Here is a 26,942-nt window from a genome sequence, read left to right on the forward strand (position 1 = left end):
TAAGCTAAAAAGGGAAGAGTCTGTCCCCCATGCCTTCAGATCCCCTTTCACCATGGCACTCAGAGGGAAAAAGTCTTCCCCAAGGCAAGTGACATTCTTTCCAAGGTGCTTATTTTTTCCTTTTTGTATAACCTGGCATGTTCTCTCCCCTCACTGATTTTTTTTTTTTTTTTTTTTGCCATGAGTATAAAGTATTCGTTTATTATTAGTCACTTGTCATGGGTAATTCACTTGTTTCTAGAACTCCAATTACATTAGATGAATGACAATTTTTTGGTCTATACATCTCTTTTTTTTCATTGTTGTAGGAATGGCCCATCTTTGTGCACATATCTACTTCAATGAAAAGAGAGGTGCCAGAACTAAAACATGCACCATAACTGCATCTGCTATGTGCTATTCATCCTATCCTCCTACCTGCAACCCTGCTATCTCTCATAGAATTTTCTTCAAAATTTGCTCTTAAATTGCATGAGGTGAGAGACCATGAATAGGTATGACACTTATGAAGTACAACATCTTGCTGTGGTTTGAATGCAATTTGTCCTCTCCGAAATTCATCTTGAAATTTGACTGCCCTTGTGGCACTGTTGGGAAGTAGGGCTTTTAAGAGGTAATTAGGTCGTTAAAAGGAATTAATGCCTTTCTTGAAGGACTGGGTTAATTTTCAAGGCAGTGACTTCCCACTCCCAGGGTGCCAGTTACAGCAAGGGCCTGCTGTGATCCACCAAACCCTCCCATTTGCTTTTCCGCCCGGAAATGAAGCAGCATGAGGCCTCCACCAGGTGCAACCACCTGATCTTGGACTTGGAAGTCTCTAGAACCATGAGTCAATTTGGCCTCTTTCCTTATTACACAGTCTCAAATATTCTGTTACATTAGAAAACTGACTAAGACATACCTACTACCACAGTTTATTTACCAGGATCAAGATCCAGTGCTTCCAAGTTCTAAGGGCTGAATTTATTTCTGCTCAGAGGTACTTCAAGCCTCAGTCGATGACGTGTTCACTGCATTGTAACTGCAGTCACCAACTTGCAATGAACTAAGATTACCTCAAATAAATTTCACATCATTTAAAAATTTCATCTAAGCCAGGGTTTCTTAACCTTAGCATTACTGATAATTTGTCCTAGATAATTCTTCATTGAGTGTAGAGGTGAAGGGATTTTTGCTTCCCCTCTGAAAGGTTCAAGTCTGCTGAAGTAAACTAACAGATTAGGAGAAGATATTCAAATACATTAACATGCACTTGTACATGGGAGTCACACAAAATATGAAGCTTAAAGCAGGGCGAGATGGTTGAAACTTAAATACCCTCAAGCAGAGGAGGTTGGGCAATTTTAGGGAAACTTTAGGGGAATGAATGGGTCCAAAGTACAGACAATAGTTAATGGTTCCCTTTGTAAATTGAATTGGACTTAAGAACCTACAAGAGTTTGTGACAAAGTCTGTCTAGGTGTGGTAACAACATTCCTCAGTGGTGTTTTCCTGCACTGTGAGTTTAATCTCCTCTGAAATTTCAGGGAGGGGAGTGGTCAAAGGCAATTGTGCTCTCTTATGCAGATTTGGGTCTTTAAGTAGATAAATATTTTCCGAGAAAGTCGTCTCCTAGCATTCGGAGAGAGTAGAAACAGTGGAAGTCTAGAAAGACCTTGATTCTGCGGCAGCTTCTGAGGCCTTTCACTTTCCTTTAATTCAACGTGCTCGGGGCTGGGGATGTGGCTCAAGCAGTAGCGCGCTTGCCTGGCATGCATGCAGGCACCACATACAGACAAAGATGTTGTATCCACCGAAAACTGAAAAATAAATATTAAAAAAATTCTCTCTCAAAAAAACAAAACAAAACAAAACAAAACAAAACAAAGTGCTCAGCATGCCAAAGTATCATACTTTGGAGTGTCATTTTTGAGGCCCAATAAAGGGATTGTTCTGTCCTTTATAAAATGTTTAGCAACATATCAACAAATTTTGCAGATAGAATACCTCAAAATACAGTGTTCCTCCCTTAAATGTTACAAGCATACCTGTGCCTACAGAGCCTTGTGTGGTCCTTAAACTAATAGCCTGAACAATATCCGCAATCTTGTAGCAATGCAGAATCTCCAATCTTACCCTACGGGACTCAAGATCTGCATTTTTAAAAGATCCCTAGGTGATTCATCTACACAATAATGTTTTGAGAAGCACAGTTGTAGAACTTACAGAAATTATACTTCCTTGAATAATGTGGGCCCAGATTTGGGGAGAGGGTTTACTGCCTTTTTGGGTGGGATAATTCATTGTGTGGGGATGTCCTCCACTTTGTAGGACATCTCCTGTCCCATCCCTATGAGTTCCCCAATGTCCAAAACAACCAGAAATACCCTCCAATGCCCTCTGGGGAGCAAAACTATGTGGGGGGTGCCTTGGGGTATGATCCCTTGGGGAGAAGTGATCTTTACAATGATGAGCACTCCTCCACTCATAAGACCTTGGGTAAATGCCTGACAATAGGGCTACCTGCCTGCAAATGAGTTCAGGAGATAAGAAGGATGCAGAAGTTAAAACATCACAGAACTCTTCATGACGTCCTCAAGGGGCAAGAGTGCAGAAAGGTTCCAGATGATGAGCACTAATTCAGGAGGAGCCAGGGCCAGGAGCCAGGCATACCCCAGCCAATGTCCACACTGGAGGCAGCAAGCAGAGGAAGAGGGGAGAACAGGAGCCCTCCAGGAGAGGCAGGGGCTGCTTAAGTGGTGCAGGCCAACCAGTCAGACCAGCTGGGCTGGTTCTCCCTGGTCCTGGCAGCCTCAATGGCCTAGTCAGGATAAAGCAAATAAATGAAAACAATTTGGCTTCTGAGAGCTGTGTTTGGGATGAGGAATGGAATACATCCAGATGGGACTGTGCCTGTTCTGTGCCCTGCCCCCTTCTCATCTGAGGCAGGAGGGAGGAATCTGCAAGCCAATCCCAGAGATGAAAGAAATATGTGGCTCCAAAGCCAGGCGACTTGAAAGCTCAGCAGGAGGAGCCCAGCTTCCAGATTACACCTAGTCTGCCGCCCTTGACCACACCACAGGCAGAGGGGGCTGGTTTGGCCCTCCCACTTTGTGCTCCCCAGGGGCAGCTCCTGCCGTGCCCCTACAACTGCTGGAGACTCCCACCGACTACTGGCACTCCCTCCAGAAGCCTGATGCACTCTCATTTCCTCTCCTTTTAGTAACCCCTACTTGTTTTTCAAGACCCCTCTAGGCAGCACTGTCTGACCTCCCCTTCTCTAGGACCTGCAGGCACAGTTGGGGGAGGGGCCACATCTTCTTTAGAGTCCAAGCACACTGAAAGGGTACAGCTCATAAGCTAAGTTATAGATTTTCTTGAACATAGGACATGTGCTTTTTTCACATTTATGTCCCTGGTACGGGACATAGTTCTTGACATAAAACATTCAAGAAATGTTTATTGTACTAATGAAGGGCATCCTTATGTGTTCGCTCTAACAAGGTTACTTGTTACCTACCCTCAGATGTTCGTTCCCTTAGTCAGTTAACCAGTATTTATTGAGCTGGTGCCCTGGGCCAGATGCTGGGAATTTGATGAGGAATAAAAACTGACACACCCTGGCCCATGGCTGATATGTTCCAGTGAGGGGAATACTGGTCCCGGAAGAGCTAGGGTTCCTGGACCTAGCTTCTTTGGCTGCTAGTCCAATTCCTCTTTATTTATTTATTTATTTATTTTTAATTAAGTTGAGTAGGTAACTGCAGCCTATGGATGGGAGGGATGAACCTCTCCTGCTTCTATGTGCAGTAGGGTCTTCCCTGTGACAGCTGCCACAGGTGATCACATTCAGTGTTGTATCTGCCCTGGGCACACATCTCACCGTTGGCCCAAGCCAGCCTGTCAGTTCCATAGCTCCCCTGCTGGAAACACAGGGGGGCCAAAGCTAGCAAACATCCCTGCCTCTGTCTTGGAACGCCCACCACCTTGTATAATTCCTTAAAAGGGGACTGAATGGAAAATCAGAAACAGGCCCAGAATGATCCGGGAGGTGTTCAGTCCTTTCTTTTGTCTTTGGTTGTTAAGAGATGACATTTTCTGAAATGACATTTTTCCTGACTGCCTAGCTCTGGATTCTTTTCTCCCTACTTTGGCCTGGGAGCCTGTGTTAGAAGAAAGGCATTGACACTGCCAAGAGGCAACATGTCCTGAAGATCCCTACAGAGAAGAAGGGAAGCTTGTGTGATTCACAAGTTCAAAAAACTGAGGTATTTGTCTGTGGCATGCTCAAGCCCTGGAGTAGGCCTGGGATTCTGAAACATGAAGCGTTCCTCTTGTAAAGGAGGATGGAAAAGCTCCGTAAACTCAACAAGCCAAAACAACAGTTTACCTGTCGGAGGAGGACCGTATGGCCAGTCACAGAGGAGAAGGGAGGCGGGGGAAGGGAGAGGGAGGGGGAGAGGGAGAGGGAGAGGGGGAGGGGGAGGGGAGGGGGAGGGAAGGGGGAGGTGAGGGGGAGGGGGAGGGGAGGGGAGGGGGAGGGGGAGGGGAGGGGGAGGGGAGGGAGGAGGGGGGAGAGAGTAAGAGAACGAACAGGAACAGGGTATTGATATTTATGGGCTTAACACAGGATGAGGAGGAGCAAGGCGAGTGGGCTGTTACTTCTTCATTGGCTGAGAGTTCTCGCCATTCAAAGTTCGCGCCATTCACAGGGATTGGAGGTGATGGTTCGTGCGCCTTCAGTGCGTCATGGACCTGAGCTCCCAGAAGAGAAGTGCTCCGGGCGCCATCTTTCCTGAGCTCCCGGAAGAGAAGCACTCTGGGTGCCATCTTTACCAACACCTCTGAATTGCTCTTGAAGGGGCCCCAGTTCAGCTCTTCCAATGGTCTCCCAATCTTGTTTTGTAAAGGAAGAATGTTGACCAATTTCAGCTGGAAACTAAACCTCCAGGTTGTTTCTTCCCTAAAAAAAAAGGATAGTATTTAAGAACAAGGGTCCAGGCACAAACAAGGGTAAAATAGCTTGTCAACTCACTTAATTCTTCTCTGAATCATCTTACGTATATCTGTGGCCAATTTAGCTCCCATATTCAGCCAAATTAAATTGTTTGTAATCATTTGGCTCCCTCCCAGCCTGGGGGTCTCTGATCTCTGGCTTTTCCTTGGAAAGGAGAGAGAGGCGGGGATGTTTGCAAGCTTTGGCGCCCTGTGTTTCCAGCAGGGGAGCTATGGAACTGACAGGCTGGCTTGGGCCAACAGTGAGGTGTGTGCCCAGAGCAGATCCAACACCCAACATGATCACCTGTGGCAGCTGTCACAGGGAAGACCCTATTGTACATAGAAGCAGGAGAGGTTCATCCCTCCCATCCATAGGCTGTAATTACCTCCTCAACTCAGGGCTCAGATCTGCAAGAATGCCTCTTGCAGCTGGGCCCCTCAGAATGTCAGAAGCCAACTTTGCACAGTCTACACCAGGCTATGTCTGAGCCAGGGAGCAAGAAAGCCTGCCTGACAGAAATGCAAGGGGATCCTGAACAGGTCCACCTCTCAGGCACTCCATCCTCCTGTCAACTTCCCACACTGATTGCCTCCTCCAGGAGCCATCCCCACAACCCCTTCAATACAGACAGAGCAGTAAGTGACTGGTTTCTTCAGGCCTCAGAGCTATGGAGTCACATGAACACTAGTAATGAAAATTCCACTAGCTCTTCCACAGGACCTTCAGTCCCAGGGCCACAACTGACACACACAATGCTTCGTGTGAATTAGAAAGATAAAGCCTCTCTAGGCAGACGAACATTTGAAGATCCCCCCTCTGAATGGAAAAAGCAGGAACAGGTCACCATTTATATCTTTGTCTAGGCAGCCTTGGGTGCAGCAAAATTTATACATCTTTATATGTGGCCCTGAATGAGACCTCTTTCTAACCCTTCTCAAGGGCTCTGAGTGTTTTCCAGAGTATGGGCATTGTGATTCCTTCCTGTTCCAGCCCCCTTGTTTGATAGTCTCTTCTGGTCCTAGGCACTGCCCCCTTATTCTCAATTCTGTCCCCTTTGAGGCCAGTGGAGAACATTTGACCTCTATTGGTACCTGCTATGGGGTGCTAATGTCCTGCCCCAGAGGTGACCTCTTGGTGCTCTCAGAATGGCCAATCCTTGAGATACCGTGCCCTTAGCACCTTGGCATGAAGTCAGTACTGCTGGAGGCCACATCATACAGAACTGGTTCCTATGACAGTTGTCTACAGGACTCTCTCCACAAGGCAACAAATCCTCGGGACCAGGCCAAGGAAGGTCACTGTCCAAGATGAATATCATGTGGCCTCCCCATTCCAGCTCCTTCCAAACCTATGGCAAACCTCCTACCTTTACCATTCTTCTTCCTCAAAGACAAACAAAATTGCCTGCTGAGGCCCCACCCATCAATGTGTGGGTCACACCTTACCCATGGGAGTACTGGTTGAATCCCTTAATTCAGAGATGAGGTTGCTGGTGCCCTGAGCACTGGACTTGCAACAAGAAGCTGACAGCATCCAAAGCCTACTCTATTCTTCCTCCATGGGTGAATCTCACTGCCACTTTGTTTCTTGTGTAAAACAAGCACAATCACCAAAAGTGGGGAACTCTCTAAAATTCTTCAAGATCTGCTTAGAACACAGTACTAGCTGGGATAATGCTAGAGTAAAACAGACAAATTTTGCACTTCCTAATACCTAGATAACTTATTTAACTCTGCATCTTGCCTTGTTTCTCAACAGCCCTGCCATATAATTGCTTATGTTCTCAGCTTGTGGTCTATTCTGACTTTTAGGTTCTCTTCTGCCAGATGCAGAAAAGTTGATAACTGGTATCTCCCCATTCAGCATGTGCATTTGTTACATGTATCAGGGTGAAAATTCTAGGTCAGGCTATTTCCAACATTTTCAGAAGACCATAAAAAGTAGGGTGCTTCTGCAGAAAAGAAGCAGTATATAGTCCAGAAAGGAGTTTCCATTGAACTGGAGAGGGAGAAACCCAGGTCCTTAGAGAGTTCCCTAGTACCCTGTCAGAAACAGCTACTGTGAGATGCAACTGGGCAGCAGCAAGCAGCCCCCAGTCCTGGGCCAATGCTTCTTTTAACCCTCTTCTTCCCTTTCTCTTGATAATACAAGTTGGTTTGGTTAATTATACTTCCTTCTCATTGGTCCTTCAACCTTAAGATACCTAATCATTGGTAAATTCAACATGTAGATGCTGTTCTGATTGGCCGATCTGCTGCTAGGGTTTAGCAAGCATGGTGATGCTGCTTTTCCAGATTCAGTATCCTTTCTGGTCCTAGGCACAGGCCCATCATCCCTAATTCTGTCCTCCTTGAGCTTCATCCTATCCCCAAATAGTCCCTCCTCCTTCTGTGGTTGCATAGTAAACAAGCAATCAATCCAAGTGTTCCCTGGAGACCCAGAGGTTTTCACCTCTGGAGTGTTTGGCCTGCTAAAGCTTGATTTTTGTATGATCCATGATGATAAAAGTAGTGAAATCAGCCTTTGTACAATCCAGAATGCACACAAAGCGCAAGATCATAGACCAATAGCTAGATCCATCTAAGAGGCACTGATACAGATAGACATAGCTATTTTTTGTACTTTTTTATTGGTGTATTGTAATAATACATAACAGTGGAATCTGTTGCTACAAATTTGTACATGCACACAATACAACAATGGTTCTCCAAAATGTCCATGTCCTAATCCACGGAACCAGTAAATCTGTTACCTTATGTGGCAAGGACCTGGCAGATGTGGTTAAGGTCCAGGACCTGAATATGGAAAGGTTATCCTCTATTATCCCCAGTAAGCCCAATCTAATCATATGAACCCTTATAAAAGCAAAGAAATTTTACTGTCTGTGTCAGAGAGAGATGTAACAATGAAAGCCTGGCTTTGAAGAAGGAAGAAGGGGGCCATGAGACAGGATGCCAGTAGATGCCTCAAAAAACTGGAAACAAACAAACTGGGCATAGCGGTGCACACCTGTAATCCCAGTGGCTCAAGAGGCTAAAGCAGGAAGATCACAAGTTGAAAGCCAGCCTAAGAATTTTAACCAGGCCCTAAGCAACTTAGTGAGACTCTGGTTCAAAATAAAAAATAAAAAGGGCTGGGGATGTGCTCAGTGGTTAAACACCTCTGAGTTCAATCCTCAGTACCAAAAAAACAAACAAACAAAAAACTGGAAACAAATTTTCCCAAAGGGCCTCCAGAAAATAAAAAGCTCTTCCAATACCTTGGTTGGCCCAATGAGACCCATGTCAAATTCTGGATCTATCAAAATATAAGATAATAAATTTGCATCATTTTCAACTATTAAGTTTGTGTTGTTACAGAAGTAATAGGAAGTTACTATATCCTTCCCTTGGAGATTCATGGTGCACTTTGGCATATTAAGGGGCCTAGGGAGCTGTTCATTTAACTACACATTTCAGAAACAATTGAATATAAAACACTTATTCCCCTGTAATATCTCTTGGCATCTTAGAACATGATGTGGAAAATACCACACAATAGCATTAACTGTTAGTCACATTTCAGTATGATTTAATTTCTATGTTTCATTATGGTGGTTAAGTGAGAGACACAGGACAGGTAAGTTTTGATGGGCCTGCATAGAGTTCCAAACAGTTAAGACCTGAGTGGGGAAACTCACGGGACAGTGGTAAATACAGAAGAGGTAGATGTGTACTATAGATATACTTCACAACAGAGCACCCTCTGCTCTTCTGTCTCCCTTTCTTACCTACTTCTGTTTCCCCCTAACACAATAATCAAGGGATTCATTCTGATTGTGATCTGTTGTACCATAGTTTATGAAACTTCTGACTAGGCTACAAGAAAGACTGAAATCAAAAGAACAAATGGTACTCTTCCAAGATAGTTTAGAAGAAGTGGTGCAAATTGAGTTGTAGAGGTGACACCTTAGGGGAAGGAAATGTAATGCGAAAACAGTATTAATGTAAGGTTAAAAAAACAAAATGAGCCATAGCACCATGAATTACAGAACTAGGCTGCAGCACCTGAGAGTTTGGCCAAATGCATTTACTCAAAGACACTTCCCAAACGCCAAAGAAATTCTGGTGCTTAAAGTATCTCTCACTCGGTTCAGAGGTCCACCTTAGAGCTCGGATGCAGAGCTCACCTGCAACAATTTGTAGTGCCTGCTGCACCTGGGCGGCTATGGATCTTGTAAACTACAACTCCCGTTGTGCACTGCGATCACGCGGGCTATATCCGGGATGAACTACAAGTCCCGTAATGCCTTGGGAGAGAGGCGCGAGCAGGGAAGAGTAGAGGGGCGTGGCCACGTTAGCCACGCAGGACCGTTAAATTTGAAACTTGGCGGCTAGGAATGAGGACGTGAGGCGGTCGGTTTGTGAGGGAGTTCGGTGAATGCTTTTGTCCTGGAGCACCCCTGGTCCCTTGGGTAGCTCTAGGGGCAGGTTTCTGAAGGAAGCCCAGACGGTTGGCGGTCCTGAGGAAAGACCGAGAGCGAGAGCATGAGCCGGGAACGCCGGATGGCGGCGACGAAGGAGGGGGTAGCTCTTAGGTAGGTATGGGAGAAAAGCTGCTGGAAGCTGTTTCTGCGATATCCGAGGGTGCCTGGCAGGTGCAGAGGCTCGGCGTTGAGGACCCACGGAGCCGCCTCCCTGTTGGATTCAACGCAGCGGGTGGCGAAGCTGCGGTTCGAGCACACGTGAGAATCCTTTGGCGTCCAGCTTCAAAGCGAAGGAGTCTGTGCGGCCTCAGTCGGGTCCACACAGGAGCTTGCGATTTGTAGTGTCGTCTGTGTGTCTCAGTTTGACCGTTCGCTAGCTGTTTGCCTGGGACACGTCTTAGATAGGGAAAATGCACATATTAATGCCACCTTACGGGCTCCTGGGAGGACTCAAAAGTATTTGTAAAGTAACTGCTTCCAGATAACTAATACTAGATGTTGTCATTTTGCCAATAACATAGAGATCTAAAAAGCCCTTGCCTGCACATTTGTTGCTTTTCTTTTATAAGAAAATATACCAGTTCTAGGCTGGGATTAAGTATGCCTTTACCTTATGGAATTCACAATACCTGGATAAGCGCAAAGTCGAGAGTTCTTAACCGAAAACAAATGTTTACTGACTACTTACTAGGCATTGCGTGCAACCAGTAAACAAAAGAAATAAAAATCCCAACCCTCAGGAAGCTTAAGTTCTGGGTAGGGATGATGGTGGGCAAGACAGACAAACAAGAGAAATTAAAAATTAGTTGGTGGGTAGTACTAAAAAAATAAATAAATAAAAAGATAGGGAGTGTTGGGAGTGGGAGTTAGCAAATTTTTTAAAATAAGTTTGAACCAAGGCCGCCTCCTTGAAGGAAATTTCAAGATCTAGTCATGCCTATATCTTGGGTGAAGCACAAAGGCCCCAGAAGAGGGTTAGGGGAGGAAGCTGCCCTGTACAAAGCCAGTGTCATTGTAGCACAGTAAACCAGGATAGTAGAGAAGGAAATCAACCCCAAGAGGTGAAGATGCAGACATTTTAAAGGCTTGGGTTTTGCTGTGATTGTAATAGAAAATCACTGGAAGGTTTTTTTTGTTTTTTTGTTTTTGCTATACTAGGGATTGAACCCAGGGGTGCTCTATCACCCAGCCCTTTTTATTTTTTAATTAGAAAAACAATTTGAGACAGATTTTTTGCTAAGTTGCTGAGGCTGGCCTGCAACTTGATTTCTGTCCCAGGTTGCTGGGATTACAGGTGTGCGTCACAGCACCAGGTTCCTTGGAAGGTTTTGAGCTTGGTTTTGACTTGGGTTTAAATGGAACACTTTAGCTGCAGTGTTGAATAGACTAAAGGCAGAAAAGATGGAAGCAGGGAAACCAATTAAGACCTTATTGAGGGGCTGGGGATGTGGCTCAAGCGGTAGCGTGCTTGCCTGGCATGTGTGCGGCCCGGGTTCGATCCTCAGCACCACATACAAACAAAGATGTTGTGTCTGCCGAAAACTAAAAAATAAATATTAAAAAATTCTCTCTCTCTCTCTCTTTTTTTTTTTTTTTTTTAAAAAAGACCTTATTGAAATAATCCTGGAAAGAGAAGAGGGTGATTTGAGCAAGACTGAAAACTGGAGATGTTAAGAATTTATTGATTGTTAAGAATTGATTTCTGCATGTATTTTGAAGGGAGAGACTACAGGATTTAATGATTGACAGCAGTGAGCAGGGCAACAAGGCTGGTACTAATTTTTGGCTTAAGCAACTGGAAAAATGGAATTGCCATTTATTTGAGATGAAGGAAGACTAGGAGGTCTTGGAAAAAGCAGGAAGAGGGAGAGGACAGGCCTAGCTCAGTTTGGGACATTGCGGTAGAATAATCCACTTTTTTTTTTTTTTGGTAGTACTGGGGAATGAACTTGGCTTTGTGTGTGCTAGGCAAGCTCTGCCACTGAGCCCACCCTGTTCCTTTTCCACCCCCCTCAGGAGTGGGCATTGAACCCAAGGCTTCATTTATGCTAGGCAAGCACTGTACCACTGAGCTACATCACCAGCACCTTTTTATTTTGAGACAGGGTCTTCCTAAGTTGCTCAGGCTGACTTCAAACTTGTGATCCTCCTGCCTTAGTCACCACTGGAATTACAGGCCAGTGCCATTGTGCCCATATAAACTTTATTCTTGCAATACTATCTACAGAACCCTTGCCAAATTCCCTCTTCCATTAGGCAATATTACAGCCATAAACTTGGACACCAGGTGACAGGCTCAGAAGCTTAGAAGTGTAACACTATGACACTACTAATGTGCTAGCTCATCATATTCAACCCAAAGATAATGAATACTTATCAGAAAACATTTATAATCTACTGCTATAATAAATCAGTGTTGGTTTCAGACATAGTTTTGTTTCCTCCTCCTCAGTGAAGCCATGTCCCTGGAAGGAGATGAATGGGAGCTGAGTAAAGAAAATGTACAACCCTTAAGGCAGGGACGAATTATGTCCACTCTTCAGGAAGCTCTGGCACAGCAAGAATCTGCCTGTAACACAACACTTCAGCAGCAGAAATGGTATGTAAAATGCTTTGGGCTCAATCTGTCATTATTCATCCGTAACTGTAATACAGGTGTGGATCCATGAAGGATGTCATAAGGAGTATTTTTAAAAATTTGGTGGTTGAAGAATCTGTTCCCCAATAACTTATTATACAATAGCTCTTGAAAGAGCTTCTCAAGGACTTATTTTAAGAACAAGGGGGCTCAGTGGTGGACCGCTGGCCTAGCAGGTGTGAGGCAATGGGTTTAATCCTCAGCACCACATAAAAATAAATAAATAATTGGGGGGGGGTGCAGATAAGGGCTATAGGATTTCATTTGGTTGTGGATCACCCAAACTCTGTTATCAACAAAAATAAAATTTATATGGGGGCAGTGATAAACATAAAGTAAGCAAAATGTTACAAGGTTTCCCGTAAGTATTATACCATTCTGGACTCTTAAACAGAATTAATTCATTGATGGTAATCAATCAAAGAGATTGCTTCCTTGGATTCTGAGTAATAATGACTCTACTTTTTTTTTTTTTGTAATATTGGGGATCCAACCCAAGAGTTCCAATATGCTAGATAAATTTCCTACCAATGAGTTCAACCCCTAGCCAGAATCTCCTTTTTTTTGTACTGGGATTTTGAACCCAGGGAATGCTTTACTACTAAGCCACTTCCCCAACCATTTTTATTTTTCGAGACAGGGGATCACTAAGTTACTTTACTTAGGGTTTTTTTCTCCATTTCCCAGGTGGGCCTTGAACTCGAGAGCCTCCTCAGTCTATAGATTCACTGGAATTACAGGTGTGCACTAGCACACATGGCTTGAATCTGCTATCTTTTTTTTTTTTAAGAGGAAGTGTCATTTATTTATTTATTTTTGGTACTGGGGATTGAACTCAGGGGTACTCAACCATGAGCCACATCCCCAGCCCTATTTTGTATTTAGAGACAGGATCTCATTGAGTTGCTTAGCGCCTCGCCATTGCTGAGGCTGGCTTTGAACTCATGATTCTCCTGTCTCAGCCACCCGAGCTATTGGGATTACAAGTGTGTGCCACCGTGCCCAGCAAATCTGTTATCTTTTATGTGTAACTCATTAGAAAATTTCTCAAGAATGACAAACTCTGGAAAAATAAAAGCTAAAAAATACTCTTACATTACTCAAAAGACCTATGGGTTTTTCTTTTGTCTACTAATACATGCTTTGATAAATGTGCTTTTTTGTTTGTTTTTTAAAGTTAAACTAGAATATCTGTTTTTACCAGTTCTGCCAACTGGCAAATTAGAATTTTGGGTATAATGTAATGAGCATCCTTATTCATTTCTTTGGTATTTTTTATTTGTTTGAGTTGGGGTTTTCCCTATTGCCTAGGATGGCCTTGAACACATTCTCCTGCTTCATTGGCGCTAGTCACTGGGATTATAGGCCACGCATGTACCATCTTCCCTGCCTTTCATTGGATCTTTAAAAGCATTATGTTTTATGATTTTTGTTTCAGAAATGGTGGTATTTTATTCTTTATGTTCTTCCCTGGTTTCTGTGACATTATCCTAGTTTTTCCACTTCTCTAATTATTCTCCCCTTTTTCTTGAAGACTTTCAACTGTTTCTCACATAAGTCTCTGTTGTTTGCCCTCTGTATCAATACATATTCATATCTTCTAGGATTGCTTAACTATTGACAATTCTTTCTTCTAACTATCCTTTTGTCTGTCTATAACATAAACAGATGTTCCTTGATTTACGATGGTTTGACTTATGATTCTTCAACTCTATTATGGTGTGAAAACAATATGTGTTCAGTTGAAACCATACTTTGATATTTTCATGGGTTCTGTGTATGCAGTACAACTGTATTCCGATGCTGGGCAGCAATAGTGAACTGCAGCTCCCAGTCAATCACAATCTATACTCTACAGTGCATTGTGTTGCTAAACTATGATGCTTGGTAGATATTTTCAGCTCATGTTTATTGGGGTGTAACACTATTGTAAATAGTCAAGAATTATTGATAATTAGATAAATGTTTCAGTTAATGTAGGAAGCACTCTCTCTTCTCTCATAAGTGACCTTCCTTTTTCTTCTCCATTTTGGTTAATAGTATCAAAACTCACATGAATGGTTCAACTCATTGCTCTCATCCTAATTTTATTTAGTTGGTCATTATGGACTGGTGATTCTTTTAATTTGTATTTTTGGGGGCCTTCCGAATGCTAAGCTTGTGTTATGTGCTCTAACACTGAACCAGCCCTGGAGATTTCTTTTTTTTTTTTCTTTCTGGTATCAAGGATTGAACTCAGGGGTGCTTTAGCACTGAGCTACATCCCCAGATCTTTTTTATATTTAGAGACAGGGTCTTGCTGAGTTGCTTAGGACCTCACTAAGTTGCTGAGGACTGACTTTGAACTCTTTTTTTTTTTTTTTTTGAGTAAAAGGAAAAAGAAGGTTTATTGCTTTGCTAGCAAAGGAGAAACACAGGGGACTCCTGTCCCAAAGGTTGTTACTTTTTTTTTTTTTTAAGAGAGAGAGAGAGAATTTTCTAATATTTATTTTTTAGTTTTCGATGGACACAACGTCTTTATTTTTACGTGATGCTGAGGATCGAACCCAGTGCCCCGCGCATGCCAGGCAAGCGCTCTACTGCTTGAGCCACATCCCTAGCCCAGAATAGGTTTTTTGTTTGTTTTTGTTTTTTAATTTTTTATTCTAATTTGTTATATGACAGCAGAATGCATTATAATTCATATTACACATAAAGAGCACAATTTTTCAAATCTCTGGTTGCATACAAAGTATATTCACACCATTCATGCCTTCATACATGTACTTAGGGTAATGATGTCCATCTCATTTCATAACTCTTGATCCTCTTCTTGCCTCAGCCTCCCAAACCAAGCCACTGGGATTATAGGCTTGCACCACTGTGCCCAGCTGGAGATTTCTTTTTTTATGTGGTGCTTTTTTTGTGTGGTGGGATTGAACCGGGGCCTTGTGCATATGAGGCAAGCACTCTACCAACTGAGCTATATATCCCCAGCCCTGGAGATTTCTTTCTTTCTAATATTTTTATTACTTGTTGATGCAATTTTTAAATTTTATTTATTTATTTGTATGTGGTACTGAGAATCAAACCTAGTGCCTTACATATGCCAGGTAAGTGCTCTACCACTGAGCCACAATCCCAGCCCTCTGGAGATTTCTTTTAAGTATAGTGTACATGCAGTGAAATGCTCAGATTTTTATTTATTTATTTATTTGAATTGGGGATTAAACCCAGTGGCATGTACCATTGAGCTACATCCCTAGACATTATTTGGTGTTATCAGTCTTTCATTTTAGCCATCATAGTGATGTGTAGTATTTCACTATGGCTATACTTTTCATTTCCCTGGTGATTAGTGTTAGTGAGTCTGTTCACCATCTGTTCAGACATTTTGCCCAGTTTTTAAATTATTAATTTATGAGAGGGTCACTGGAGATTGAACCAAGGGGGGCTCTCCCACTGAGCTACATTTCCAGTCTTTTATATTTTTTATTTTGAATCAGTGTCTAAGTTGCAGAGGACTGCCTCAAACTTTCTTGCCTCAGCCTCCTGAATAATGGAGTTCTTTATGTACTCTATATAAGTCCTTTATCAAATATGTGCTGCAGATGTTTTTTCCTAGTTCTAAATTTTCTGTTCATTTTTTAACCACAAAATTTTTAATTTTGATGAAATTCAATTCGTGTTTTTTATGGGCTAGTGCTTTTTGTGTCCTGTTATGTTTTTCTCCTTCAAAGTCATAATTATTAGCCTTATTTCATTGTCTTAACTTTTATGTTTAATTGTATGATTCATGCTAAATTTATCCCTGTGTATGGTGTATGTTGGAGTAAAAGGTTTTTATCCTGATGTGGAAGCTGTCTGGTTGTTCTACCTCCATTTGTTAAAGAAAGTTTTTTTTCCCTTTCCTTATTGAATTGCTTTGGGGACCTTGTCAAAAATCATTTGACTGGGGCTGAAGTTGTGGCTCAGTGGTAGAGCTCTTTGCCTAGCATGTGTGAAGCACTGGGTTTAATCCTCAAATAAGTAAGTAAGTAAATAAATAAATAAATGTATTGTGTTCATTTACAACTAAAAAAATTTTAAAAATCATTTGAGGATTGAGGATATAGCTCAGTGATGGAGTACTTGCCTAGTTATGTACAAGTCCCTCAGTTCAATCCCCAGTACTTGGGGGGAAAAAACACATTGACCACATATGTGTGGGTTGTTTCTGGACTCTGTTATGTTGCATTGATGTTGACTTTGTAGCTTTTGACAAATGTTATTTATGTATGTATGTATCTATTTATTTATTTATTTATTGCAGCACTGGGGATTGAACCCAGGGATGCTTTCCTACTGTGCTAATCAGTAGAACTCCCCCTTATTTATTTTGAGACTGTACTGTCTCACCAAGTTTTAGCCCAGGTAGGTCTCAAACTTGTGCTTCTCCTGCCTCAGTCTCCAAAATCATTGGGATTACAAGTGTAGCTTTTCCAAACAAATTTTAAAATTATCTTGTTAATTTCTAGTAAAGAGTCTGCTGAGATTTTGCTAGATTTTCTTAAATCCATAGATCAATTTCGGGAATTTCTGATTTGTTTTTTTGTGGTATTGATGATTGAACCCGGGGACTGCTGATTGAACTACTGAACTACATACATCTCCAGCTCTTTTTTAAAATTTTTTATTATATAGAGATAGGGTCTCACTAAATTGCCGAGACTGGCATGGAGTTTACATTCCTTGTGCCTCAGCCTCCAGAGTCTCTGGGATTAAAAGTGTGTGTCACTGTGCCTGTCATCATCTTTGTTATTTCTATTCTTTCTGTTTAACAAACCCTCATATTCTAGTACAGTTATCTAGATCATGGAAGCGACACTTGTTAATTGTTATGTATATTACACGTGTTAACATGTTTTGCTTAAATTTCAGGGCATTTGAATCTGAAATTCGATTTTATGCTGGAAATGACCCTCTGGATGTTTGGGATAGGTGGGTGCTTTTATTTTTTAAAAAGGTGACAGAAATATTAGATGAAGTTCTTATGACTATATTTCTAAAATTGGGGTGTAAGGAATGGAAAGTGAATAGTCAGAATAGAAAGTGGTATGGGGGCACAGAGACCCAGAATAGTCATAGTGTGTCTTCCTGAGGGTTTTTGTTTGTTTATTGGTGATGAGGATAGAATCCAGGACTTCACACATAAGGCAAGTGCTCTACCACTGAGCTACCCTTCCAGTTCCCCTTAATATTGAAGAAATGTACAATTTAGGGTATGCAACTTTGAGCTATACCTTTCTGTCCCTATCCCCAGTATTTCCCAGAAGCACATATTAGGGATACTTGGGGAAATGTAGTCTTAGGATGTGCCTTTGAGGATCTCTCAAGAAACATACCTTCAACATTTTAGATATTTTTGCTTAAAAAAATCAAGAATTAGTATTGGAGCCAGAACAAAAGTATACATTCAACTTGAAATATGTTCTTTTCAATGGGGCTGGGGCTGTAGTTCAGTGGCAGTGCACTTGCCTAGCACATGTGAGGCACTGGGTTCAATCCTTATCACCACATTAAAAAAATGAAACAAAATAAAGGCATGTTGTCCATCTACAACTACATTTTTTTTTTTTTAAATGTTCTTTTCCTTTTCTTTCTATTCAGGTATATTAATTGGACAGAACAAAACTATCCTCAAGGTGGAAAGGAGAGTAACATGTCAACATTATTAGAAAGAGCTGTAGAAGCACTACAAGGAGAAAAACGTTATTATAGTGATCCTCGATTTCTCAATCTCTGGCTTAAATTGGTAAGTCTTTCTCAAGGCACTGAGTTTAAAATATTAAACCAAGAGATTGTCTCTAGAGGTTTATAGTATACAAAAACAGTGGTAAAACATGAGCCACTTAGGAGACAGTAAACATTTAACAAATATCTGGTATGTGTTAAATTGGTTCCACTTAAAGATGGACTTAAATATAGCATAAAGAGGTTTTGTACCCCTGATCACACCCGTCCCTCTTTTTTAGCTGTAGATGGATTTAGCAACATCTATATTTATTTATTTATCTATTTATTTGGTGCTGAGGATGGAACCCAGTGCTTCACATGTGCTAGGCATGTGCTGTACTACTGAGCCACAACCACAGCCCTGATCACACAACCTTTTAAGACTGATCATAAAGTATGTAGATCTCTCAATGGATTTGAGTTATTTGCTTGTTTATTCTAAACAAAATTGGGTCATGCAGCTGTACTGGAGAAGGATATGCAGGAAATACTTGAGAGTACAATTGTTTGGGGAAAAGCTTCCTGGGTGATTCTGGTATCCCTTTCTCTCCTTTATGAAAATCATTACCATTAAAAGAGTGATGTCTTTTGGATTGGGGTTGTGGCTCAGTGACAGAGCACTTGCCTCGCACATGTGAGGCAGTGGGTTCGATCCTCAGGACCACATAAAAATAAACAAAAATATTGTGTCCATGTAACTAAAAAAATATTTTAAAAAGTGATGTTTTAGTGTTGTGTTGGTTTTTGGACTTTCGCCTTGTATATTGCTATGGCCAAAAATGTCCACTGACCACATTGTACCATCTCACTTGACATATATTTCTTTTATTTCTAGAATACTCTTGAGAGTTTGTTTCATGAAAACATTTTTCATAAGTTAATGACAATTTTTCTTAGATATTGATTTATTTGCTTTTATCCTAAAAGAAATTAGGTAAAAGGAAGCAATAAATATTTAGAATGTTCACAGATACTGTAATAAAATATTGGAAACTGATAAAATTTCTGACTAAAATCTTTTTTTTTTTTTCCTGTGTACTGACAATTGAACCTAAGGGTCTACCTCTGAGCTATATCCTGAGTCTTTTATTTTTTTATTTGATATAAGGTCTTACTAAGTTGTAAGACCTTATATCAAATAAAAAGGCTGGCCTTGAACTTGAATTCCTCATGCTTTAACCTGCTGAGTGGCTGGAATTACAAGCATGTTTCATGGCACCCAGCTTAAAATATCTCTCTTGAGGAATATTATTTAAATTTCCAAAATTACAAGTATAGGAAATTAAGTGAATCTTGAAGGCATAATATATCTTGATTTCTGCAGGACATTGACAAGTTGCCTGGTATGTACCACTATGCCCAGCTTAAGCTTTATATAGTGACAGGTATCAGGGACTGTATCTTAACTGATAATACTCTGAATTATAACTTAAACATATGAGGGAAAAAAATCACTAATTTGGATAAATAAGGAAACCCCATTTACTGAATTACTGCAAAACTAAGCGATGTAATATTGTTTTTTTTTTTCAGGGATATAAGGGGAACATTTCATTTATTCAACATTCTTATTAAACCCTGGACAGGGACTGAGTGGTTTTTTTGTTTTTTGCCTTTGTGGAACCTGGTTTATTGGAGAAGACAGATTTTGAAACATTCATTCTAAGTGTTACAAAAGGAAAAGTACTGAGTCTGTGGGAACACATATTAGTAGGACTTAATTTAGGTTAGATAATCCAGAAAAACTAGACATGAAAGCAGACTTCTTTCTAGCAAAGAATCAGAAATGGCAGTCTCTTTAATGAAAAACTCCTACATTAGAATGCTGAAATTCATTTTTTCCCCCTGAGGTACTGGGGATCAAACCCAGGGCCTCACACATATAAGGCAAGCACTTTACTAATGAGCTACATCCCCTCCCCTTTTAAACATTTTAAAAAATTTGAGAAAAGGGTCTTGCTAAGTTGTACAGGCTGGCCTGGAACTGCCTCAGCTCCCGAGTAGCTGGGATTATAGGTGTGTACCACCATGCCCAGCTCTTAGTCCTTTTATTTTGAGACAGTTTCTCACTAAGTTTCCCAGGGTGACCTCTAACTTAGAATTCTCCTGAGCAGCTGAGTTTGTAGGTGTGTACCACTACACCCAGCTTAAAATACCATTTTTATATGAAATTAGGAACTGTCTTTAGTTTCTAATGTTGATAAGAATCTGGTGAAATTAGTAAATTGTGACTTACTAAATTTTAGCATTTTTAATTTTAATAATCCTCTTAGAAACTTGTTACTTTACACATAGTTCTAGGAATTTATCCTAAGGGACTAAAGTCAAAAGTGAAAGGTTGTATTTATGAAGATATTTTAGAATTATTTATAATTGGGCAAAAGTTGTTGAAATATCCAGTAATAGTGAATAATTAAATTATGGAGCGTCTTCTAAATGGAACTCTATGCATTCATTTAAAAATAATTTAGAAGAGGTGGGCATGGTGTCATATACTTATAATCCCAGCGATTTGGAGGCTGAGACGAGGATCACAATTCAAGGCCAGTCTAAGCAACTTAGTGAGACCATGTCTCAAAATAAAAAATAAAAAGATCTGGGGAAATGCATCAGTGGTAAAGCACCCCTGGCTTAGATCCCCAGTACCTAAAATAATAATAACAACAACAATAGAGAATAAACAACATCATGGGAAAATTAATGATGAAAGAATATTCTGCTATGTATACTTTAACTGCTTGGAGTAGAGTATAAAAGTAGAGGTATACTCTACTTTTATACCTCTACTTTTACTTGTTTATAATTGTTTTGGTATTGTGTACTAGACCCAGCTGCCCAGATAACCCTTCAGAACCAAAGGACTTCCTTCCCCAACTGCTGGGAGTGCTGTTGGCTGACTATTCACAGCTGTTAGCTCTCTTTTGTAATTTCCCCTAATGAAGAGCCCTGCCTCACCCCAGGTCATGCCCACTCACTGGGGCCTATAACCCTGGACTGCTCCATGTAGAGATACAAAGACTTGATCTCCCCATCCCAACTGGAGAAAACCCTGTAGAGCCATCCTAATTCCAGACTTAACTCCTCATGTGGTCAACCTGTCTGCTTTGCAGCCCAGTACCTTCTGTATCCTCACTTCTTCCCAGATGTTGATCCCAACCACATTACTCTGTAAGCATGCCTACATGCCAACCTCCATTTCAGTGTCTGCTTTTAGGAAATCCGGACTTGCAATAGTGTTTCTGTTCTTTTCTGGTAGTGCATGCTCAAACTATGACTTAAGAAACTATTTTGTGATTGCTTAGTGTACTGACAAATTGTGTCTATATGACATCAGGCAAATAGACTATTCTGAATGTAAATTTGCTATTGTAAATATTGTTTATGTTAAGTGATATTGAACTTATTGCCAAAAAAGTTCAGATTTTAAAAAAAAAAAAAAAAGAATGACTGGGCACAATGGTGCATGCCTGTAATCCTAGTGGTTTGGGAGGATGATACAGGAGAATCATGAGTTCAAAGCCAGCCTCAGCAACTGTGAGGTGCTAAGCAACTCAGTGAGACCCTGTCTCTAAATAAAATACAAAATAGGGCTGGGGATGTGGCTCAGTGGTCAAGTGTCTCTGAGTTCAGTCCCCATCCCCCACAAAAAAAGAATGGTACAGTGTGAGTGGAATGAAATAAGATTTTATTATGATCAAAACTATAAAATGATTGTTAAAATGAAATATAAAAATGTTGGAGTTTTTATTTTTCTTCTTTGCTACTAGAATTGTATCTGCTTGTACAAAGTTTTTTTTTTTCATTTTGGTGGTACTGAATTTGAATCCAGGACTTCACTAGGCAAGTGCTCCGCCACTGAGCTGCATCCCTAGACTTTGTTATTTTATTTTGAGATAGTCTAAGTTGCCCGTACTGGTCTGGAACTTGGTATCCTCATGTGTCAGCCTCTCAAGTAACTTGGATGATAGGCGTGGGCCACCTAACCTGACATAAAGTACCTTCTTAAATGCAGAGTTGACCAAGTCATTCATTTCTTTGCTTATAAGCTTTTGGTGTTTTTTTTTGTTTAATATTTATTTTTTAGTTGTAGTTGAACACAATACTTTTATTTTAATTTATTTATTTTTATGTGGTGCTGAGGATCAAACCCAGGGCCTCACACTTGCTAGGCAAGCACTCTCCCGCTGAGCCAAAAACCCAGCCCAGTCTTTCTTTTTTTGTATTGCTTTACCACTGAGCCATATTCCATGTCATTTTTATTTTATTTTTTAATATATATTTTTTATTTGTAGATGGACGCAATATCTTTATTTTTATGTGATGCTGAGGATCGAACCCAGTGCCTCATGTGTGCAAGGCAAGTGCTCTACCACTGAGCCACAACCCCAGCCCTCCTTTTAATTTTTTATTTTGAGACAGGGTCTCACTAAGTTGCTGAGGCTGGCTTTGAACTTGTGATCCTCCTGGCTCGGCTTCCCGAATCACCATGCCCAGCCTAAATATCACTGCTTCTTAAAGTCTTTCTTCCCCATTCCTTTTTCTTACAAATTAATTTCTTTCTTTTGTCTCTTTTGGGGCCTTCAAGCATGGTCCTTGCCAAATTTATATTGTAGTAAATGTGCTGGCACGTAACAGGCATTTCATAAATGGAAGAAATTGGTTAACTGTTAACACTTTTAATTTGTTTCAGGGGCATTTATGCAATGAACCTTTGGATGTGTATAGTTATTTGCACAACCAAGGGATTGGCATTTCGCTTGCTCAGTTCTACATTTCATGGGCTGAAGAATATGAAGCTAGAGAAAACTTTAAGAAAGCAGATGCAATATTCCAGGAAGGGATTCAACGGAAGGCTGAACCATTAGAAAGACTGCAGTCCCAACATAGGTAAAGTGCTTTTCTGTGGCTTGTCTTAACTCTTTTTTAAATTAAGAAATAAATGGTCTTTTTGCTTCTGAATGAAATGCTCCCTGATGTATTGGCAAGTTAAATTTACTTAGCTACTATTCATTTTTTTAGACATATTTTTTTACAGTAAAATCCATTCTTTGGTATATGGTTTTATGAGTTTTCACAAATGAATATACATTTAACTGTCACCACAATTAAGATATAGAATAGGGGCTGGGGTTGTGGCTCAGTGGTAGGGCGCTTGCCTCACATGTTCGAGACTCTGAGCTCAATCCTCAGCACCACATAAAAATAAATAAGTGAAATAAAGGTATTGTGTCCAACTACACTAAAAAATAAAATATTTTTAAAAAGGATATAGAATAGTTCCACACCCCCTAAGAGAATTCCCTGATGCTATTCCTTTGTAGTTGTTAATACCTAATCTTAACCTGAATACTAGCAAACACTTATCTATTCTCCAGTCCTATAGTTTTGCTGTTTCTAGAATGTCATATAAATGGAGTCATATAGTATATAGACTTTTGAGTCTCCTTTGATTTATAATAATGCTTTTGTGTTGTAAAGTTTCCTTATATATTCTAAATGCAAACCTTTTGTCAGATATGTTTTGATTTATAAATATTTTCTTCCAGTTATAGTCTTGCCTATTTATTCTTTAACTCTTAAAGAATAAAAGTGTGTAATTTCTTTTCTTTTTTTTTTTTTTTTGTACTGGGGATCGAACCCAGGAGCACTTAACCACTGACCCACAAACCCAGCCCCTTTTATATTTTATTTAGAGACAGGATCTCCCTAAATTGCTTAGGGTCTCTCTAAGTTGCTGAGGCTGGCTTTGAACTCAGTCCTCCTGAACCACAGGGATTATAGGTGTGTGCCACCATGTCTGGAGTTTTAGATTCACCTTTCTGGAATTTTTATTAGGATTGCACATAAACATATTTTTTTTCACTTTATTTAGGTATGATTTCTTTTAGTGAACTTTAGAAGATATTTTTTTTTCTAATCTTTAAAGAATTGGTCTATTTCATCTAAGTTCTCGAGTTTGTAACAGAGTTGTTTATAATATTACTTTATTATCCTTTAAATGTCTACCAGGTGATGTAATATTCTCTTTCATTCCTGATAGTGGTAATTTGTATCTTCTCTTTTTTCTCACTCCAATAGAAGTTTATCAATTTTATTGATTGTGTCTCAGAACCTGCTTCTGGGATCACTGTTTTTCTCATTCTGATTTTCTGTTCTTTTCTTTCTTCTTGCTTGGTACAACTATTTCTTCTTTTTCTATTTTCAGGTAAAAGCTTAGATTAGATCATTGATTCTAATCCTTTTTTTCTCATAAAAGCCTTTAATGCTCTAAATTTCCCTCAGCTGCATCTCACGAGTTTTAATATGTCATGTTTTCATTTTCACTCAGAAGATTTTCTAATTTCTTTTGTGTCTCCTTTTTGACTTGTGGTTTATTTAGAAATGTTATTTAATTAGAAAATGTTTTGGGGGTTTTCAGATAGCTCCCTGTTATTGATTTCTAGTTTAATTCCATTGTGATCAGAGAACATAATTTGTATGATTTTAATTCTTTTAAATTTGTTATGGTTTATTTCATCATCTAGGATATGGTCTATCTTGGTGAATGTTCCATACACATTCAAAAAAACGTTTGTTTTGTAAATGTTATTTAAGTCAAGTTGATTGGTGATCTGATCTGACCTTTTGTATCTTTGTTGATTTCTCTCTTTACTTGTTCTAACAATTACAGGGAGGAGTTTTTTATTGTTGTTGTTGGGTTTTGTTTTGTTTTGTTTTTGGTACTGGGGATTGAACCCCTGGGCGCTTTACCACTGAGCCACATCCCCAGCCCTTTTTACTTTTTGAGACCTGGTCTCACTAAATTGCTTAGAACCTTACTAAATTGTTGACACTGGCCTGGAACTTGTGATCCTCCTGCCTGAGCCTCCCAATCCCTGTGATGACCAGCATGCTCCTGACCTGGGAGGACTTTTAAAGTCTCTTTAATTGTGATTTTTGCCTTTTTTCTTCTTTCAGTCCTATTAACTCTGCTTAATATAATGTGAAGTTATATTGTTAAGTACATACACATTTAGAATTGGCCCTTTATCCATTATATAATGACGCCTTTATCCCTGATTGTACTCCTTTATTCGGAAGTCTATTTGGTCTGGTATTTATTACAGCCATTCCAAAGCTGGGTGTAACTCAGTGGTATTGTGCTTAGCTGTATAAGGCCATGGACTCAAATCTCCAAAACCAAAATAAAAAACAAAGCCATTCCACCTTTGTTTTTGTTTGCATGATATATATTTTTTTTCATTCTAGTTTTTTGAAAGCTTTAGAGTTGTGCAGCCATCACCGTGATTAGATTTTTAGAACTTTTCTCTGTGTGGCCGGGGGTGCTAGGGCTCAAACCCAGGGCCTCCCTCATGCTTGGCAATGTTCAACCACTGAGCTATAACCCTCAGCCCTAGAATATTCTTAATACCCAATCCTTAATAGTCATTCCCCATTCCTAGTTTCCTAAGTTCCAGATAACTGCTAATCTGCTCTTTGTCTATGGATTTGTCTGTTCTAGACATTTCACATAAATGGAATCCTGTAATACATAGTCTTTAGCAACTGGCTTCTTTTATTTAGCGTATTTTCAAGGATCGTCATAGATTAACATAGTTGTGGCATGTACTAATTAATTTCTTTTGATTTCTGAGTGATATTTTATTTTATGGATGTACTACATTTTGTGTATCCATTAGTGGGCATTTGGGTTGTTTCTACTTTTCGGATATTATGAAATAATGCTTCTATGAATATTTGTGCCACAGGTTTTTAAATAGCTTTCCTTTTATTTGTATCTTTATGTTTTAAATGGGTTTCTTCTGTAGAGCAAATAGTTGAGTCTTGTTTTTTCCTTATCTGAAAATATGTCTCTTTTTTTGGTATGTTTAGACCATTTAATAGAATTATGAATAGTATTGGATTTAGGTCTACCATTTTCTTATTCATTTTGTTGTTTGTTTCCTCTATAGATTGTTTCCTACTTCTTTTGGATTATTTGAATATTAGTATTTAATTTTAATTTACTTTATTGACCTTTTGTCTGTTACTACTATTTATTTATTTATTTTGGTGCTGGGGATAGAACCATGGAGCCACATATTTTTATTTTTAATTAAAAAAAAATTATCTATTTTTTTATGTACCAGGGATTGAACTCAGCGATGCTTAACTATTGAGCCACCCCTAACCCTTTTTATGTTTTATTTTGAAAAGGTCTTGCTAAGTTGCTTAGGGTCTTGCTTAGTTGCTGAGGCTGGTTTGAACTTGCAATCTTCTTGCCTCAGTCTCCCAAACTACTGGGATGCATCACTGTCCCTGGCTCAGCCATTATTTAAAAAAATACTTTTCTTCTTTTTCTTTTTGAATTTCTGTTACAAAAATTTTGATTTTACACACACACCACCCCATCAGTACTGGGGATTAAATCGAGGGCTTCATGCATGCTAGGCAATAGCTCTACCACCAAGCTACATTCCATCCCCTTGCCAGGCAATTGCTCTGTCACTGAGCTACACCACCAGCCCTTTTTATATTTTTAAAAGTTTTGAGACACAGGGTTTCACTAAATTATCTGGGATGCCCTCCAACTTGCAATCCTCTTGCCTCTTCTGAGTACCAGTCTTTTTATTACCTTTGTTTTAATTTTTGCAATATTGGGGATTGAATCCAGGGTGCTCTACAACTGACTTATATCCCCAGCCTGACACAGGACCTCACTAAATTGCCAAAGTTTGCCTCAAACTTGTGATCTTCTCAGCCTCTTGAGTAGTTGGAATTACTGTCATGTGCCACCACATCCTGTTTTTTTATAGTTTGTTTTAAAAATTTTGTGTTTTCATTTATTTCAAATGTTCAACCTTTATCTTATGGAGCATAGCTGTAATAGCTGCTTTAAAATTTCTGAAAACACACCAACATGTGGGTCATCTCCATGTTGGTTATTATTTGTCTTTTCCTTTGAGAACTGGCCACAATTTCCTGGTTCTTCATGTGTCAAATAATTATGGATTGTGTCCCGGACATTTATTCTGATACTGTGTTATGAGACTGAGTCCTGTTGATTGATATTCTCTGGAGAATTTTTGTTTTCGTCTTAGTAGAAAACCAAACTTCAGATTTCAAAA

General features: G+C 39.9%; 1 protein-coding gene across 2 annotated transcripts in view; it reads left to right on the forward strand.

The window, feature by feature from the left end:
* Positions 1–9,359: 9,359 nt before the first annotated feature.
* The window catches only part of Bub1b (BUB1 mitotic checkpoint serine/threonine kinase B), a 58,882-nt gene continuing 41,299 nt past the window's right edge, over positions 9,360–26,942 (forward strand). For both annotated transcript variants that reach the window (XM_027925779.2, XM_071607313.1), the window contains exons 1-5: positions 9,360–9,554; positions 11,896–12,042; positions 16,981–17,040; positions 17,710–17,854; positions 22,526–22,722. In XM_027925779.2, the coding sequence (XP_027781580.1) occupies positions 9,505–9,554; positions 11,896–12,042; positions 16,981–17,040; positions 17,710–17,854; positions 22,526–22,722 (599 nt within the window). In that variant the 5' untranslated portion in view covers positions 9,360–9,504. The remainder of the gene's footprint in view (positions 9,555–11,895; positions 12,043–16,980; positions 17,041–17,709; positions 17,855–22,525; positions 22,723–26,942) is intronic.

Source organism: Marmota flaviventris, chromosome 2 (assembly GCF_047511675.1).
Source record: "Marmota flaviventris isolate mMarFla1 chromosome 2, mMarFla1.hap1, whole genome shotgun sequence".
Classification (NCBI taxonomy): Eukaryota; Metazoa; Chordata; class Mammalia; order Rodentia; family Sciuridae; genus Marmota; species Marmota flaviventris.